Genomic DNA, 18964 nt, shown 5'->3' with positions numbered 1-18964 from the left:
ATGGCACAAGTGAATTATCTCATTGTTGTTCTATCGCTCCACATAGTTTGGTCATTATGTACGAGCAAATTGTGCAGTGCTTCTGATCTAAAAAAAGTTGGATATTTTCCTGCCATTCTTATTTTCGGTGATTCTACGGTAGATACGGGAAATAACAACTTCATTCCCACCCTTATAAAGGCTAATTACTCTCCTTATGGCAAAGATTTTCCCGGTCATATTGCTACTGGAAGGTTCAGTAATGGAAAACTCATTCCGGACATGGTGGCTTCTAGGTTGGGCATAAAGGAGCTTGTTCCTCCATTTTTGGATCCAAAATTGTCAAATGATGACGTGAAAACAGGAGTTAGTTTTGCATCAGCCGGCTCAGGGTTTGATGATCTAACTACTATGATATCCGAAGTTATTCCTATGATGAAGCAAGTTGATATATTCAAGAACTATATTCAAAGACTTACGCGGATTGTAGGTGTAGATGAAAGTAAGAAGATTATTGGTAGTGCTTTAGTTATTCTTAGTGCAGGAACTAATGACTTTACCAAAAATTTCTACGACCTTCCGATAAGGAAACTACAATACAATATTAGCGGTTACCAAGATTTCATCCAAGATAGACTACAAAGCTTCATCAAGGTAAATTAAACCATATGCACGCTATTAACCCTAATCAATATTTGATCGCATAATAATCCAAATTCATTCACATAAGCTTATGAACTCTAACATACTGAACAGGAAATTTACGAGCTTGGATGTCGCAATATAGTGGTTGCTGGCCTCCCTCCCATTGGTTGTCTTCCCATTCAAGAGACTATATCGTTTCAACCTCCTCTAAAGCGAATATGTTTGGAAGATCAAAACTCGGACTCCATATCCTATAATCATAAGCTTTCAACGTTGTTGGGCAATCTACAATCGCAACTACATGGAAGCACAATATTGTACGCTGACATTTACACCCCTCTCATCGACATGGTCAATAATCCTCACAAGTATGGTAAGTCGGTGTCCATCAAAATAGAAACCTTTATCAACTTATATGATCTAAGGTCGTACATATTTTAGAGAAATTAAGTTTTGAGAATCATTTTCAACTAAGTTTTGCTTGGGGCTTTCGGTCGCACAGGTTTTGAGCATACAAACACAGGTTGTTGTGGAACTGGATTGGCGGAAGTAGCGCCTCTATGTAATGCATTTACCCGAACATGTGAAGATCCATCAAAATACCTGTTTTGGGATAGCGTCCATCCTTCCGAAGCAGCTTACAAATTCATGATTGAATTATTTCTCAAGCAATTTCTTTAATCACCTAAATCAAAATTGAATAGTTTCGGGTTCTAAGTCTAAGGCTTCAGTGTTAGCTGATTTTAAAATGAAACTTGTCTAGGCTACTTTGGTAATACTTTTTTTTTTTCTCTAGTTTAATTAACGAAGATTATAGTCTATGAATGTAACTTCTCACGATCAAATGGACACAAATATTCTATTTCCAAGGAATGAATTTTATCTCATGAAAATTATGTTTCTAACTTTTTATTTGGTCAAATCCATAAACTAACGAGTTTATTGAACGGGTCACAAAAACTAGGACGAGCCTTCACATGCAGGAGTTTATAATTCACTCAAAATAAAAATCGAGTTAAACATGATCATCATATGAAACATTAATTTTTTCGATTAACCGTTTATAAATAAAAAAATAGATATTTTGTAGCTTAATCTTATAAACTTTTTGTATGAGATATCACCACTCACACACGATCTAAATAAAATTATTTGTAACAGTTGTAAAGTGGATTGTATCAATACTATTACTAAGATAAAGACACTCATTTATATACGGTTTATGTTGTTACTTGAGCATAATCCTCTCCTCAATTAGTTAAGACATATATGATTGACTAAAAGATCAAACGTTTAAATAGACATTTTAATAGAAGAGTATGATACTTAAATGGGTTTGAATGATGAATATTTTTTTAACTAGATGAATTATGCTCGTGTTTTTTTTGCTAATAATAAATACTACATTGCCCATTTCGAAAAAAATTAGAAAATAAAACATTTGGTGACGTTCGTGTACGGTGTATTAACTTAAATTCATATTTGGTATGTTTTATTTCTAATTTTTAAAAACATAAGTGTTTTTTTCCCCTAAATATTTCAAAAAATGTTTAGAAATTTTGGAAGTAAATAAATACTATTTTATGATTATTATCTAAAAATAAAACAACATTAAAATAAAAAATAAAAAATAAAAAATAAAAAAGTTGACATTTTTAATTCAAAATTTATATTTGGAGACGGCCCAAAATAGTTGATTTTGAAAATGGGCCGGGCTACAGGTCGGGTGTGGTTTGAATGGATAGCGAGTCACACTGTTGGAATTTTTTCGATCGGCGCCACTGGAACACTCAGCTTTCCAAAAGCTCAGCTCAAAATAGGTTTACCACCAACCACCATCACTTGCTTGATTCTCCTTTAAATTTCAACTCAATCGACGAAACGGTTGCTCATAGAATCTCCAATTTGCGTAGTGAATCATCGCATTCACGTCTTGTCAGCTTCTTTCGAGGAGTTTCTCAATGGCGTCCAAGTTCGGGTTGGCCGGAGGGTTACCGGAGCGGCGAGTGCGCCCGATATGGGACGCCATCGATTCGAGGCAGTTCAAGAATGCTCTCAAAGCTGTAACAACACTGCTTGCCAAATATCCGAATGCGCCTTACGCCTTGGTAACGAAATACAACCGTTCACTTTCTGCAGTTGATTCTGAGTCGGAGTGATTTCTGCTTCTTTGTAGCTTGTTGATAATTCTTGAGTATTTGTCATTTCTTGATAATGTGTATTTTCGTAGCAATTTGCGTGCGGTTTTGTTTTTTTCTTGTCTCCATTTTTGTCAATAAAGCCTTGTGGAGAATATGTTTGTTTGATTAAGTGTAGAGCTGGGAGGCTGCTTATTTGTACTATGTACACTCCCACAATATGAAAGAAAGTCATTCTGATAGCATTTCAGGCAGCTTCAGTATTCATTTTTTTGGTTAATTGTTGCTGTTCGTGATGAGATCCTTCAAGTTTGAAGACTATCTTAGATTCTTGATAGGATTTTTTTTCTTATGCTGTTCTATTGTTACTCTAGTACTCCGATCATGCACTAACAGTTCAGAATGCGTTAAGGATATGAAGCGACTTGAATAATTATCAAGTAGGTTTGAAGGTAATGGAGCGACTTGAATTTTGTTTTTTTCAGGCACTTAAAGCGTTGATTTTGGAAAGAATGGGGAAGCCCGATGAAGCTTTAACTGTCTGTTTAAGTGCCAAAGAGCTACTGTATACTAACGATTCTATCTTGATGGATGATCTTACTCTGAGCACGTTACAAATTGTTTTCCAGCGACTTGACCATAGTTAGTAGAATTCACCTAATTCAATCGATGTATATCCATATCGTTCCATTATTCATTTTCTTCATTGTGATTTAACTCATTGTTTTACATGCAATCAGTGGACTTGGCAACTGGCTGTTATGAATATGCTTGTGGAAAATTTCCAAACCATCTCGATCTGATGATGGGGCTTTTCAACTGCTATGTTCGCGAGTATTCGTTTGTTAAACAGCAGCAGGTTCTTGTCCCTCACTTGCCACCTTTCCCAAACCCCAAATTTTCTTTGTATGTTGGCTTATTTGTGGATATCATTTTTATTGATGCTTCATGAATGTTCAGATATTCCCTTTCTTAATAATAATAATAATGATTCTATGATTTTTTTTATGTCTTTTTTCCTTTCCCTCCTCTTCCTCACAGACAGCTATCAAGATGTATAAACTTGCAGGTGAAGAAAGGTTTTTGCTGTGGGCAGTCTGTAGCATTCAATTGCAGGTTCTACTGGCTGTTCGATACTACGTTTATAGCATTTACTTTCCAAATCAAGAAAATATAAAAACCTGAAAAACAATTGTGGAGATATGTTGTAGGGCTAAATACGAAAGATTTAGATTTTTAGACTATGATGTAGCTGTTGGAATACGTGATCAGAATTTTGGATACTATTCCCAGAGAGGGAAACCCATCGTTTCATATTAGGTGGGTTTGTATACATGAACCCACAAGCCCTGACACGGATGTATTTCCTGGGAAATTGATTAAAACTTCAGTTTCTTGAAAGCTGGAGCTCTCTGGTTAATTCTCCTATAAGTACTGTAGTGATTCCCTCGTCGAAGTTTTAATGAATACTGAGTGTGAATATATCCTGAAAAATTTCGACATTGTTAAATTAAAAGCTTGTTATAGTTAAAACATACAAGGTATTGACTATCAAAGTATTCACTGCTTGGTTTCAAACAAGAATAATTTTCTATGCAAGTAAGAGAGAATCAGCTTTTTTCTAGTTTGAGTTTACTAGATTGTTCTACCGTTACTATAATATGGAGATTACTATGATTGTTCGTTCAAATAAGTGAACTTGATTATTAGATCTTGATTAAGGTATCCATTAGCATTTTACTTATGATGCAGTTACTGAATTTCTTGCAGGTGCTTTGTGGTGGTGGTGGGGAAAAGCTGTTGCTATTAGCTGAGGGTTTACTCAAAAAGCATATTACATCCCATAGCTTACACGAACCTGAAGGTGTAATTTATTTATTTTTTTAATTTAAATACTTTTTCTTGTTGTAATACTAATAACCCGTATGGAAAGTGCTTCTGTACAATCAAAAGCGATTTACATCCCTTTAATGTTTGCCTATCCTTGTAGCTATTATGGTCTACATTTCAATATTGGAACATCAAGCCAAGTATGAAGATGCTTTGGAAGTTCTCACTGGGAAGTTGGGATCATTATTAACTGTTGAAGTTGATAGACTTCGCATACAGGTATTTTCTAAAGCCTTTTTTTTCATTAGCATTAAACAGCAGATTATATGAGAACATGATGCGATGTAAATAATAGTGGACTTTCTCCATCCTACTTGTTCATTTCAAAGATTTCCTATTTTCATTATTTCAGAAGTCCGTACGAGTTAATTGAATTAATAGCATGGGGACAGTTGTAGACTAGATCAAGATATTGTAGACAAGTGTCTTAATTTGTTATTGCATGATTATAAGTTTTATTCAGTTTAGTTAGCTAGCAATATCACATCTTTTTCTGATTTGATAATGCACTTTGAAAACATTGAGTACTGATGATTATTCTTTGTCTAGGATTTCAGAATTGGTATTTTTTTCTCTGAATCTGCCCTTTTCTTCAGTGCATGAAAATGGTGATGAAGAAACATCTGAAGCTAATTTTGATTATTTTTCCTTTATTTTTCTTTTTATTTTTGTTCATCTTGGTTTTGTACGAAGTATTAAGGAATGTGAAGCGACTGATATTGCAGATATCTCCCTCTAACACCCACCACTGCATTGCCATTTTCTCCATTATTCCTTTAAGAAAAGAGCATGTAGTTTTTTGTTTTATCATTGCCAAAACCATTATTATCGCAAGATTAGCAATCCATGTTAATAGTCATTCATAAAGTAATGAGCTCATTTGTATTAGTAAACTTTGGCTTCAAGTTGACAGGGGAGGCTTCTTGCTCGGGCAGGTGATTTTGCTGATGCTGCCAATATATTTCAGAGAATCTTGGAGTTACGGTATGTTTTCAAATCAATACTTATGTGTTTCCCATTTTTTGTTGTCTAAACTTTAAGCATTTCTTGTTTTAGTCCGATTAAATCTACTAATGGAAATATTTCGTCACAGGAGTTTGTTGATACAAAAAATGAGTTTTTCATGTGTAATAGAACCCATAAAAAGAATTTCAATAAATTAAAACTAATTTAGAGTACTTAATTCAAATTAGAAAAGGGTTAGTGATGCATATTACCCAATAATTCTTACCAAGAAAACTCTAAGTTTTTGCTGGTTGTAGTTCGAAAAGGTTCGAATCGTGGATCTAGACCTGTAATGTTAAGGTTAAAATCAAATTGGGTTGTTTGGAGAGGTGGGTCACAATCAAGAGCTCATGAACGACAAAGAAACTGGCTGAAGAAAACAAACCTTAGGTCGCTGCCACCCAAGACCAGTTGTTGCGGTTCGTTGGCCAGGGAGCAAGCCGTCGATGGTCACTGACTGCTGGAATAAATCGTCATCGCTAAAGAAGCTGGATTGAACACCTGCCTGTTTGCAAGCCACACTGCAGTCTTGCACGCCTACAGCCAGAGGTTGCATCTGTGTCACCGAGAAAAAACCTGCAAAGACCAGCTGCCATTAATCATCGGGAGTAGAGTGCTGGCAAGAAGAACTTTCAGGAGGGTGGGATGAGATGGAGAAAGGAAAGAGAGGGAAAATAAATAATATTTAAAAATTCTTTTAGGGTTTTCTTTTATTCCTTTTCATTTTCCTCCTTTCCAACTTAAACTCTAGTTTAAAACTTCCTGAATGATTTGGCTATTATCTTTGAAAAATAAGATTGGACTTTTCAAACTTGAATAAAAAAAAGAACAATGGATAATTAAATTCTAAAAATTTTGAACTTTGGGACTTAATTAGATATTGCACATGAGATAACTTCAGAAATTTAATTAACTTCACTTATCCTACTGAAATCTAATTTACTCAAATTTTGTTTCAATCAACGTTTCAATTAACTTAATCAAGTCAAAATTAATCTCCAAGATAATGTGATTCACCTTACCTTAAATGTGAGGCGACATCACGTGTTTCTCTCCTTTTCTTTCTGGCTTGATTTTGCTTGGTTTAGTCTTGTCATGTCCATACATTTGTCCGTTTATATTATTCTTTTTCCTTCCTGTGTATTTTCCTTCTGCTGCATGCCTATTTCTGATACTGACCATTGCAATGTTCAAAACCTTGTGCTAAATTCTCAGTCAACACCTCTCAATCCCAAATCCCACAGCATCATACTGATGTATGTACCTGTGTGCATATATGAATGTCAAACTGTTGATTTGATGCCATATTGCTGTACATTTAATATCCATAACAATTATTGTTTTTCTTTCTGTTTGGCAGCCCTGATGATTGGGAGTGTTTTCTACATTATCTAGGCTGTCTGCTGGAGGATGATAGTAACTGGTGCACTGAAGCGAGTATTGACCCAATTCATCTACCAAAGAAGGTGCTTTGCAAGATCTCACCTTTGGCAGAAGAATTGGTACATATCTACTCTCTAAAGTTCTCTGCTTATTGTATTGATGTTGCTTTAGGAGTAGGCAGCTCTACCTTCTTTTTAATTTTTTTAACAAGAAAAGCTCTGATCTGATTTATCAAAACTGGGCATGCAGTTTAACTCTCGTATATCAAATGCATCAGCTGTTATACAAAGACTACAAGAAGATGATAACAACAAATTTTTAAGGGGCCCATTCTTGGCAAATCTTGAAATTGAAAGGAGAAAGCACATGCATGGCAAGGGTAATGACGAAAATTTGTTGAGGGCCCTTACTGATTATTATGTCAGGTACATTTTGCATTTTGACTTCCAGAGTCCAAAATTCAAATTCTATTTTCTTTTCTTTTTCATTATTTTGTTTATTAGCACTGTCCAACTTGGAGCATCAACCCACTCCCGATGAGGGCTGCTTTTTGTTGCAACTCATTTTGAATCTTTTTATGATATTAGGAGTTTTAACATCATTTTTTGAATCTTTTTATGATATTTAGGAGTTTTAACATCATTTCCATTCTTATTTACTGCCTTTGATGTTATAATTCTAGTTTGGACGTGCTCTGTCCACTTCTCCTCTAGGCTAGGGGCGCACGTCTTCATTGATCTCTAGGCTGTTCTTTTGATTGTTTTCTTAATGCAGTCTTTGTTTCATATAGATATGGAAATAATCATAATTATAAAGAATAGCTTTTGTTGGAATGCTACCAATAAGTTTCAAGGCAAAATATTGTTTTAATGTGTCACGAGGGAAAAGGCTAACCCAACCAAGGGATTGTCAAGTTTCAGCCATTTTATCTCAAGTTAGATTGGTTGGTTATCATGGGGTTATAGGATTGTGTTTAAATTTCATTTGTGAATGATATTATGATTTTATTCCAATGATATTTTGTATCCCGATCACAGATTTGGTCACCTAGCTTGCTTCACTTCTGATGTCGAGATGTTCCTTGAGGTGTTAACTCCTGATAAAAGGACTGAATTACTGGAGAAGTTAAAGAAAACCACTCCCGCTACATCTATCATCACAACTAAGGCCCTTGGACAGTCAATAACGCTTTTAAAACTTCAAGATTTGAGTGGAAATATGTTCCATCAACCGGTCTCTGGTGTGTCCCCTGATTTCATGTCATTGATTCTTGTAACCTCAGTGTGCTGCATTTACATGACAATACCTACAAGCTATGCACTAGGAACTACACTAAGGATGTAGCATTAGAAAAAGATAATTCATAGAAAACTTGAGAGAAGTGTTAGCTTTAATATGACATTAAATGTCATGCCATTTGTGCAATGAATCCCAAGTATTTTAGGGGTAGATTATCAAATACACTTGAAGATGTGGCCTATTTTGTATGTTGCGCAATATGTTTCTTTTGCAAACTTTATCATGGAGTTGCATCTTATGCCATGAAAATTGATAGATTATGCTGTTCTTTCCCAGAACTTGAGCGCTGTGCGGTACAGATGGCAGAGATGTACTGTAAAAACCTCCCACTTTCAAAAGATTTAGATCCTCAAGAAAGTATGCATGGGGAAGAGCTTTTATCACTGATATGCAATGTGCTGGTTCAGGTTTGTTTATATGTTGATGATAGATCATTTTACTTCATTGTTGAGTGCTGTAAATGTTATTGGATAGTTATCGATGTATTGTACTAGTCTAATTTCAAGAAATGAATTAGCTTTCATGGCTCCTTTTGTTTTGTTTTTTTATACCAAGAATTCCACCAACTTATGGTCTGCAGAAAAAATTTAGAAACAATGTTTTTACCCTTTTAATTCTGGTGAGGTCGCCCAAGGGGAAAGAAACCATGACCACTTATCATTTGCCACCATGCCATCAACCCTTGCAGTTGAGCTACTTTATTGTGTTTCTTATATTGAGCTAGACTAGAAGTCAGTTGCAATGGGCATGGCTGAAGGGCGTGTCTGCTACTGTATTGTTTACTTTATATTGTGATAATGAGGCAAGTCCACTTGTCCTTTACTGATGATATATCTTGGTTTTATAACTGTTTCTGGTATAGCTCTTTTGGCGTACACAAAATTTTGGCTACATCATAGAGGCTATTCTGGTTTTGGAGTGGGGCTTGACCATCAGAAGGTTAGATATGTTTATCATTTGAATCTGTAAATAAAGCCTTTATCATAGATATGTTGGTATATATATGCATGTATACTTGAACCACCACAATGAAGGTTTCCATAGAGGCGACAGGACCAATCATTCTGTGAAGATGTAAATATGTATTTGCCATGGGCATTGATGTGGCCTCCTAATAAGTATCATTTTAAAACTGATAAACCATCCATCAAACTAATTTCTTCTCTTTTTTTTTTTTTCCATTAAAATAACTGTTAGTGTTGGGTGCAAAGTGCACGATGAAGCAGCAGACACATTCGCAAGAATTCTAGAGAGCTTATTTTTCTTTTAAAATTTAATTAACGCCAGAAGGCATGAGGGACCCATATTGAAGTTATACTACCCCTACCCAATGAGCGGAACTGCCATTGCAAATACCCCTACTCTAGATGGTGGGCAGTTTCCAGTTCTCTTATCTAAGTGTAAATCTATTTCTCTTTTTTTTGACAGATACGTTTGGCAGTACAAGATCTTATTGTTGCATCTATATTCCTATCTAGGTGCCCTTTCTTCAGCTTATGAATGGTCAGTATTTAATTTAGTGCTTTCTTTGTCTTTTTCTTTTTCCTTTGTATAGCAATGCTTGATAAGAGTGTTGATTCTGTTTCTTCTTCAAGGTATAAGTTGTTGGATGTAAAGAATATCCTGATGGAAACTGTTTCACACCACATTTTACCCCAGATGTTGGTATCTCCTCTTTGGGAAGATCTTAGTAATCTTGTAAATGACTACTTGAAGTTTATGGATGATCACTTCAGAGAGTCTGCGGATCTTACATTTCTTGCATATCGCCATAGAAGTTATTCAAAAGTAAGTCAAAGTATTAGCTCTGTAGATTGTATATTGGAACATTTAGCATGCAAGACCTGCGGCTTTTCTCCATTCATATTTTATCAAGCAGTAGTACAATGTGCTCTCCCTGTGTTTGCATGTTAGGATGCACTTGGGTTGCTGTGTACACGGTGCTTTTCTATAGTTTTTATTGGTATATGCTATTTCGGGTATTTTCAACCTCTTTTCTTGTGCAGGTACACAAAATTTTTACCGATGGCACATTTAGCGGTTCAGTGTAATTAAAGAAATGAAACTAGATATAGTATGCTATTATGATATGTTTGGGATAAAATTGATTCAAACTGTTTTTCCTTTATTTTCTTTTTATTTATTTATTATTATTATTGTTATTATTATTATTTTTGGGAACTTTGCTGTCTTGTTTTCTGTTGGTCATGACCTTTGCACATGGTACAAAATATAAATATCCTCCATATAATTGTTTGATTATCCACTATTTTGTTGGTTCAAGTTGTTATCCTGTGAGATTAGTTGAGGTGTGGGTAAGAAGACCCAAATACTCATGGGTATTAAAAAAACCCATTATATGTCTGTTTGATGATTCATCACTTGTGTGAGAATAGTCGGGGCTTGTATAAGATAGTATAGAGGTATTAAGAAAAATCTATTATATAATTGTTTGATGATTCTCCACTTTAGGATTAATATGGATATCATATATAGAAAGAAACAAGTTCTTTGAGTGTAATGATCCAACTTTTTAAAACCCTAGACCGACCAAGTTAGTTACCATATGCATGGTTGCACCATTTTAGAGTGGAAGAACAAAAACATGCATGTGGCAAACTCGTACCTTTCATGAAAACAATTAAGCTTTATATCCCTTCAAAATCAAACCAGAAGAAAACATTTCACTCAAATCTAGTAGAAAACTTGGTAAACAGTGGAACAGGTTTGCCAAACAAATGAAAGAAAAGTCTAGGTAACTTCAGAGTAGATAATTGAAAAGATGAATAAGTTCAAATAAAACATATCAACAGTCTCGGCAACTAGTGGTCCTTCTCGTCACAACCCCTGCTTGCCCTTGCCTTTGCCTAAAAAAAACATTTTGAGAAAGGCTAAGTATCGAAAATACTCAGTAACCCGCTGTTGGGGTTATATATGCATACATTTACAGTAAATATTGCAAATCGAAATAGCTATAAATCATTCAAAATTGGTCTACTCCCAAGCACTCAAATGAGCAGTTGTCACAAGTAAAAATCACAACACGCATGTATAATCCCTGATAGATGATTGCCACAAGGCCATATCACATGGAGGTGATACCATTCCCATACACACATAACTAATTGCCACAAGGATGTTTAGTCCAACGTAATTTCATGCACACAAATAGGTAATACTACAATTCTCATGCACACATATAGGGGTAATTGCGCATTCTAATGTAATCCTCATGTACACATATAAGGAAATACTACAAAATTCTCAGGGACATAGAGGGACATATAGAGATAATTGTCTCAGGTTTCCATGCACACAAATAGGTAATACTATATTTCCATGCACACAAATAGGTAATACTATATTTCCATGCATACAAATAGGTAATACTACAATTCTCATGCACACATATAGGTGATTGTCTTGCATTCTAATGTAATCCTCATGTACACATATAAGTAAATACTACAAAATTCTCAGGGACATAGATTTGCAATATAGAGATAATTGTCTCAGGTTTCCATACGTACATAAGGTTTCATAGTGTTTAAAATATCATTTATAAGTATGTCCAAACATCACAACAGTTCACAAAACAATCACATGCACACGTATCTAACAGTTCGAAAATATTTAAAGCAGTAGTCATCCAGCAGGAAAGTGTCTTGCCTTGAATCGAGAGAAATAGTAGGCTATAACATTCCAATCCTCCTTGGACTAGCAATTACTTGAAAATTCCTAGCAAAACATACTAAATCAGCCTCATACAATACAATTTCAGCCTAAAACAAGGATAATCGAAGTAAATGGACCTTAAAAATGGAATCAAGAAGAAAAATTGATTCAGATCGATCAAATTGAACTATTAACCATTGACCTGACCCACTGACCAGTTGAACAAGTCATTGGTCTGTGAACCATGCCGCACATTGAACTAAACTGGATTGTTGAGCCGCGTATTCTTCATAACTCTCCAGCTACTGTTTGCAACTCCTTGCAATTCGTTGTGCAACCAATCGTGATTCCTCCTCCCAACTTCTTGTCCTCAGCTCTTTATCTTTTTCCCTTTTAGTGAACCTGTCCCAGATAAAAGTAATTAATGATGATGTCAACTCATGATTTCAAGAAATTAAAATATATGATCCATCTTTGCTCTGGTCCAGTAGTTGTGTTTGTGATGTAAACATCTCAATCTATTATCTTTCAGGTTATTGAATTTGTTCAATTCAAAGAACGGTTGCAACACTCTAACCAGTATCTAGTTGCAAGAGTGGAAGAATCTATTTTACAGTTAAAGCAACATGCACATAACATTGAAGAAGAGGAGGTACTACTCACATGAGTCATTGTGTCATCTTGTCAATAGGACTTCTTTTCTTTAATGCGACTGATTCAAGATTTCTTCTTTTTTTAGGCTGTTCTTGAGAGCTTGAAATATGGGATTCAATTTGTTGAGCTGTCTATTAAGATCACCTCTAAACCTCTAACGTTTAATGAAGATTTGCAGTCACGCCCATGGTGGACTCCGACATCAGATCAAAATTATCTTTTAGGTTGTTTTTCTTTTATCTTTTATACGAATTAAATTTTGACTTGTCAGGAAATGAGCATAATGGTTAATATTTTGCCACTTTAAAATTAACACAATGATTAATTTGATAGTAAATTTTTTGGGATAAGTTCATGTGTAATTTTGGTTGGTTTAGGACATAATTGTTGGGTGGGTATTAGAATCTGAAATTTGATGATAGGTGTCATTCCTTGGGAAGCAACAGAATATTCCTACTCCGCTAGGCTTGAATGTTTATGTTCGTTTTTAATGTCATAATTTTGTAAAACGTTTTATCAGAAGAGAAGCAATCCCATGATCTTTGATTCGTTCCATCTTTTTCTTTTCTTCTCTTTTCTTTTGGGATAACATCAGAATTTGCATCCTGTTTTGGTGTTTGACAGTATCTTCATAGACTATGGTTGACGGTATTTTTTGTTGTCAGGTCCTTTTGAAGAAATTTCCTATTTTCCGAGAGAGAACTTGGTAAGGAACTCCAATGTTTCATTAATGATATTCCCTTGTTTGATTAACTGATTTATGCCTGGAAACTTCTGCCCAAATTTATTTGTTCAGGCTCTTTGGTTGTTTTGTTTTCTTCCCCCTATTCTTGCAACTTTCTAATTTTGAATTTAGTTCGAACTTTTTAGTTCTTTTCCAAATTTCTTTTTGAATGAATATGTTCAATCACTTTTTCTCACTGCTGTAAACTGTGGGACTAATGTAGAACAAAAATCTGGAAGCCGGTGTTAGGAGAAATGTTGAGAAGAGATCTCTTCTTCCTCGCATGCTTTACCTCTCTATTCAGAGTGTTTCAACATCAACCAAGGAGAACTTTGAGATTAATGGTTCTCTGTCTGATCCCAAAATCTCCTCGGAGCTAAAATGCTTGCTTGAGAGCTATGCAAAAATGTTGGGATCTACTTTTGAGGATGCAGTTGAACTGGTCACGGGGGTTTCTAATGGACTAAGTTCGTATAAGGTATGTTCCTTCTGTTTCTCGGTTATGGGGGGTTTTAATGGACTAAGTTCTGTAAGGTATGTTCCTGTTTGTCCAAAAAATATACAAATTTATTGTTAAACTACACATACAAGATTTAAAGGTAGTTCTTAAAGAGTACGTTGTTGTTTGTCTAAAACATATTTATTGGTGAATCGATTACTGTGTATCAAGTTCTTTAGCTATAAAGCCTGCCTTTTGTATACACTCAGACGTTATCAATGAAATGAAAACAGCTACTTATCTGCAAGTAATCAGGTCAATGGTTTATGCGACCTTGCTTTCCATTGCTTGTTTTGTTAATGTTTTATTGTCTTTGCAATTATGTAGAGTTTCAAATTTTAACAAGTTTGAGCATGTGACTTGCGTTATCTTTTTTCTGATATGGGGGAGGAATGATGTATGCTTTATGTGAAGTGGCTCAAGAGCCTACTGTCAGTGTTCTAGTGTCACAGATATTGTTCTAGCATTTTTGTTATTATCTTCATCGTGTTTGTTTGTTTGTTTGTTTGTTTGTTTGTTTTTTTTTTTTTTTTTTTTTTTTTTTTTTTTTTTTTTTTTGCAGGATTTTGGCCCCAATTTGGCTGAATGGTTGAATTTTGCTGTGTTTCTAAATGCATGGAACTTAAGCTCTGGTGAGCTAGGGGAAAAAAAAGCTGATGGATGTCAGTTTCATGCCTGGCGTATCGTCGATTCTCTTCTGGAAAAGTACATCTTGGAGCAAGTTGGATCCTTGGAGTTCACAATCTTCACCCCGTATACCGACATAAGGACGCTCTTGCAGTTGGTTTCAGAGCCATTAGCTTGGCATAGTCTTATACTCCAAGCCTGTGTCCGATCTTCTCTCCCATCAGGTAAAAGGAAGAAGAAAACAAGCTCCGCTGAGCTAACCTCTTCTCCTCTATTTCTTGCAATTCGGGATTCAACACAATCTTTGTGTAGTATTCTAGAGATCCTGATGAACTGGTTAAGTGTGTTTGTCAACCAATCGGATGAAGGTAAATTAGAAGCCACACTCTTGTGTATTCAAAAGAGTGGAAACAACAACGAAGGACCTGGGCAAGTCTTCCACGCACTCGAAACCTTGACGTCGTCCATGGACAATACTGAACTTGGTCATAGGATATCTGAAGCATTGAAGTCATGGAATACTGTAGATGTTGCAAGAAAGCTAGTTACCGGGAAGAACGTAGTGTTAAATGAGTTTATAAAAATTTGTGAATCGAAACTCAAATCAATTCAGAAATTGAAACAGCAAATATCCCAAGTCTGAAGACCTAGCTACTACAATTCCCATTGGTGCCGCATCTCTCATTTTGGTTGCATTCAGCCAAAATTCATCTCTGGAAGAATAATATTGAGTTTTAAGTAATGTTTTTCATTCGAGTCCCTTACATATATATTGATTCTCTTGTAGTATTTGAGCTTACATTATGTTAAGTTCCAGTTTATCATTAGTTTTGGTTGCATCTCTAGCTGCATGAACCACACTGTTTTCTCTATTGGAAGCATTACTAATTTTAGTATAGAGAAAAAGTTGAACAAATACAAAATGACTGAGCCAAGGTGGTCATTTTATTCTAGCCTGTAAACTTACCAATGAATGTCTGAACAGGAAACGAGAGCGGCAGGAACAAACTATTTTTCCAGATTTCACCCAGTTGATTTTATAAAATTCCATATTTATGTATGAAACTGTAGTCTCTAATCTCGAAGGAGGGTACGTCTCAACTATCGATTAACCTTTTAGGCTTTGAGGTTGAACCGAGTTGTGTCATAGCATGGGTAAGTGTGATGGGATGAACGTCTTGAGCATCTTCCTTTGAAAAGTGTCTTTTAAGAATAGTATTGGATGGTGTGTCAATATTGCACTCTAGTCCATGTGTTGGAGGTTGGATTATGCACCCGCAATTTGGAATGTATGTCGTAAATGGTTTAACATGGACACGAGCAAGTGCGATGTTTGAAAAAACTCAGATGAATGGATGTTCGGGATGTCTCGATGAGATGATCGACACATGGGTCAGCTCCCGACAGATGTGTCTGAGCAAGTCAAGATGGTTGATGTGTCTCGAGACATCGGATGACATCACGATCCATGGAATGTGTTGTTGGGAATCAAGATGGCAATGAGATGCAATGTTGTAATGTCACACATGATTGAACATGTAAGCACGAAGAGAGAAATATATGTACATGGAAGTAGGAAAAATATACCGTTTTTTAAATTTGGCTCATTTTTTTAGAAATATTTTTAAATATTTAGAAATGAGATAAATTATCAAACATGTTTGCAATATTATTTAACAAGTCAGTTTTTTTTTTTTTTTCAATTTATTTACAAAATATTATTCCAACTGTTAATATTTTAACCAAAGACTAGAAAAACGAAAAAAGGGAAGAAGCAGCTAAGTTTAATAAATAATATGATGGAAAAAATAATAATTTTTACTCTAAAATCTGTAAGAAAATAAAAAATTAAAAAAAATTAAAAAAAAAAAAAAAAAAAAAACATCATTTTTTATTCTAAACTTTCAATTTTAATAAATGAGATTTTTTATAAACAATAATCACTGTTAAAAGGAACCGAAAGGATGCCAAGAAAACTAGAAAAATCGATACTAGAAAACATAAATTTGAAGCTTGAAGCTCCTACCAATCAATCACGGCACCAATAACTCATAACAAAGAAGGAAAACCTACTTCGACGTACCTTAGCATGTTAAGAACCACCTTCGCATTCTCGCTAGAGATGTCTATGGAGCAGAGCGAGACAAAGACAAGATAGAGAAACCTTCTTCGTCCTCTTTCTCACCTCCTATTTTAATCTTCATGCCGCCTGCCAAACTTTCCATTTAATTTGTTTTAGAATCGAGGCAAATTTTTAATTGAGACAAGAATTTTCGAACATAAATTTTATAAAGATTTTTCTCAATCTTTATATATATAATTATATTTAACTAGTAATTTCTATTTTTTTTTTTTTTTTTTTTTTTGGTAATATAATTTCTATTAAAAAATGCATAATAAATTCTATAATAATTTATAAGCAAAAAAAAAAAAATAATATAATTTCTAACCTAATTTCTAAACATACATATTATATTATATTTTATATAGTAAAAGGAAACGGTCTTGTCTCAATTTCCTCCCTCTTATTTAAAAATGAGTATGCATAAAACACAGAGCTAAATGAATATCTCTAAACGTGATCAAATCCTTGCTATCCCAAAATTAAGGAGGGTCGATCCACCAAAGCTATATTTTTCATTTTTTATCTAATAAACTATTACTCACTAAAAATTATAATAACATACTACCACCCGTGCCCTAAACTTTGGATCATACACTATCAATCCTTCCTCATCCCACGATCATCTTCTATATTAACCTAAAAAAAAATGGTCTGCAAAAAAAAAAAAAAAAAAATTGTCAACGGTAAGATATTGTCCTCTAAGCCCTCCTCTTTTGGGCTTTCGAAAAGTTCTCAATATCAATGAAGAGAGTATTTTTTATTATAAACTCATGATCATTCTCTAAATTAAAGGACGTGGGACTTTCATCAAACAAATATAAATAGAAATATACCTTGGTTTTCGGAGCGGGAAAATTGGTATATATTTGGAAAAAAATAGAAATAAAAAAAAGCAAGAAGAAGCCATGAAACCCAGGATAGATAGCGCCGGAACCCGAGTTTGAGAGATTATTGGAGGGGCGCTATCCCTCCTGAGCTTGACAGATTCTCCGGTGCTACTTGTGAGGGACGGCGGGTGGACGGCAGGCGGAGCAGCCGGGGGGGACGACGGCGAAGAGGAAGCCAAAAGAAGAGGAAGGGGAGGAGGCATATTTATATTAATGAAATTTGGAGAAAGATATTAATGTAATTTTTCCCCTTTTTGGAATCTCTTTTTTTATTTAATCATCATTACATTATACAATAATCTCAACCCTAAACCACACCTTATTTCCCCCATTATCATTCTTTTTATTTCTTATTCCTCTCTCTCTCTCTCTCTCATATTCCGCTCTATAATTACTTTCTAGACTTTCCAACTTTCAAATTAACGGTGATATCTTCTAGCGATCGACTTGGGCTGTTACAAATTGTATCATAGCCTGACACCGGGCAGTGTGCGTGTGAAGACGTTGGGCTCTCGAGGGGGGTGGATTGTGAGATCTCACATCAGTTGAAAAGGGAAATCAAGCGTTCTTTATAAGGATATCTCTCTCGAGTAGACACGTTTTAAAAATGTAAGGCTAACATCGATACGTAACGAGACAAAGCGGTGGGCTTGGGCTATTACAAATGGTAACAAAGTGAGTTTTGGTTGTTACAAATAGTATCAGAGCCAGACACCAAGCACTGTGACAATGAGGACGCTGGCCCCTTAGGGGTGGACTATGAGATCTCACATCAATTGAATGAAGCATTTGAATCATTCTTTATAAGGGTGTCTCTCCCTAGCAGACGCGTTTTAAAAACGTGAGGCTAAGGTTGATATGTAACAAACCAAAGTGCACAATATCTATCAGTACTGGGCTTGGACTAGGGCTATTATATTATCATTGCATTAGGTTATTTAAATGCTAAGTTTATTATGAACCATTTGTTGTAACGTCTCATGCCCAAGATTCTAATTAAAATTCGAAATCCGGATATGAATCCTAAACATACAGTGTTACAAATGGTATCAAAGCGGTGATTCAAAATTTGAAATGTTACAAATGGTACGACCGCATTACATTTATTAACTTCAAGAAATAATTAAAAGTTAAATTCTAATTCTAAATATATATATATATATATATATATATATATATATATATATATATATATATATATATAATGGTTGTCCTTCAATAACTTATTCCACTTTGAGGTACCTTAATTGGAAATTTGATGTTATTTTTATTTGGTAACTTTTTAACATTTAAAGATTAATCATTACTATTAATTGTTGAGTTAATTATTAAATATGGGTTTTTCTTGTTTTCTATTTTTTAAATTTTTAATTCTATTTTTAGTACCAAAGATCTTCTGGATTTCGATTTTAGTAATAATAATATAATAACAAT

At 34.7% G+C, this 18964-nt stretch overlaps 2 protein-coding genes across 5 annotated transcripts; both read left to right on the top strand.

The window, feature by feature from the left end:
- Positions 1 to 1305, top strand: LOC111795071 (GDSL esterase/lipase At1g06990-like). The gene is made up of 3 exons (XM_023677308.2): positions 1 to 633; positions 736 to 997; positions 1127 to 1305. Exons 1-3 carry the CDS (start codon positions 1 to 3, stop codon positions 1303 to 1305), a joined length of 1074 nt encoding a protein of 357 aa, XP_023533076.2.
- Positions 1306 to 2389: 1084 nt separating this feature from the next.
- Positions 2390 to 15537, top strand: LOC111794526 (N-terminal acetyltransferase B complex auxiliary subunit NAA25). Of its 4 annotated transcripts, none has more exons than XM_087124005.1 (19): positions 2390 to 2732; positions 3248 to 3404; positions 3503 to 3621; positions 3804 to 3878; positions 4533 to 4626; positions 4753 to 4871; positions 5588 to 5636; positions 7053 to 7159; positions 7290 to 7465; positions 8078 to 8280; positions 8616 to 8746; positions 9202 to 9278; positions 9768 to 9842; positions 9935 to 10127; positions 12547 to 12666; positions 12754 to 12892; positions 13334 to 13374; positions 13616 to 13870; positions 14454 to 15537. In XM_087124005.1, exons 1-19 carry the CDS (start codon positions 2586 to 2588, stop codon positions 15159 to 15161), a joined length of 2985 nt encoding a protein of 994 aa, XP_086980131.1. In that variant the 5' UTR covers positions 2390 to 2585; the 3' UTR covers positions 15162 to 15537. The 4 variants fall into 4 exon arrangements, with proteins under 4 accessions (XP_086980131.1, XP_086980130.1, XP_086980132.1 ...); XM_087124004.1 differs by having other exon boundaries at positions 5566 to 5636; positions 7018 to 7159; XM_087124006.1 differs by lacking the exon at positions 2390 to 2732 and having other exon boundaries at positions 3293 to 3433; positions 5566 to 5636; positions 7018 to 7159.
- Positions 15538 to 18964: the final 3427 nt, after the last annotated feature.

Source organism: Cucurbita pepo, chromosome 5, assembly GCF_057944985.1.
Source record: "Cucurbita pepo subsp. pepo isolate OVF chromosome 5, ASM5794498v1, whole genome shotgun sequence".
Classification (NCBI taxonomy): domain Eukaryota; kingdom Viridiplantae; phylum Streptophyta; class Magnoliopsida; order Cucurbitales; family Cucurbitaceae; genus Cucurbita; species Cucurbita pepo.
Note: the sequence above shows the minus strand (reverse complement) of the source record. Positions and strands in the feature narration are given on the sequence as shown.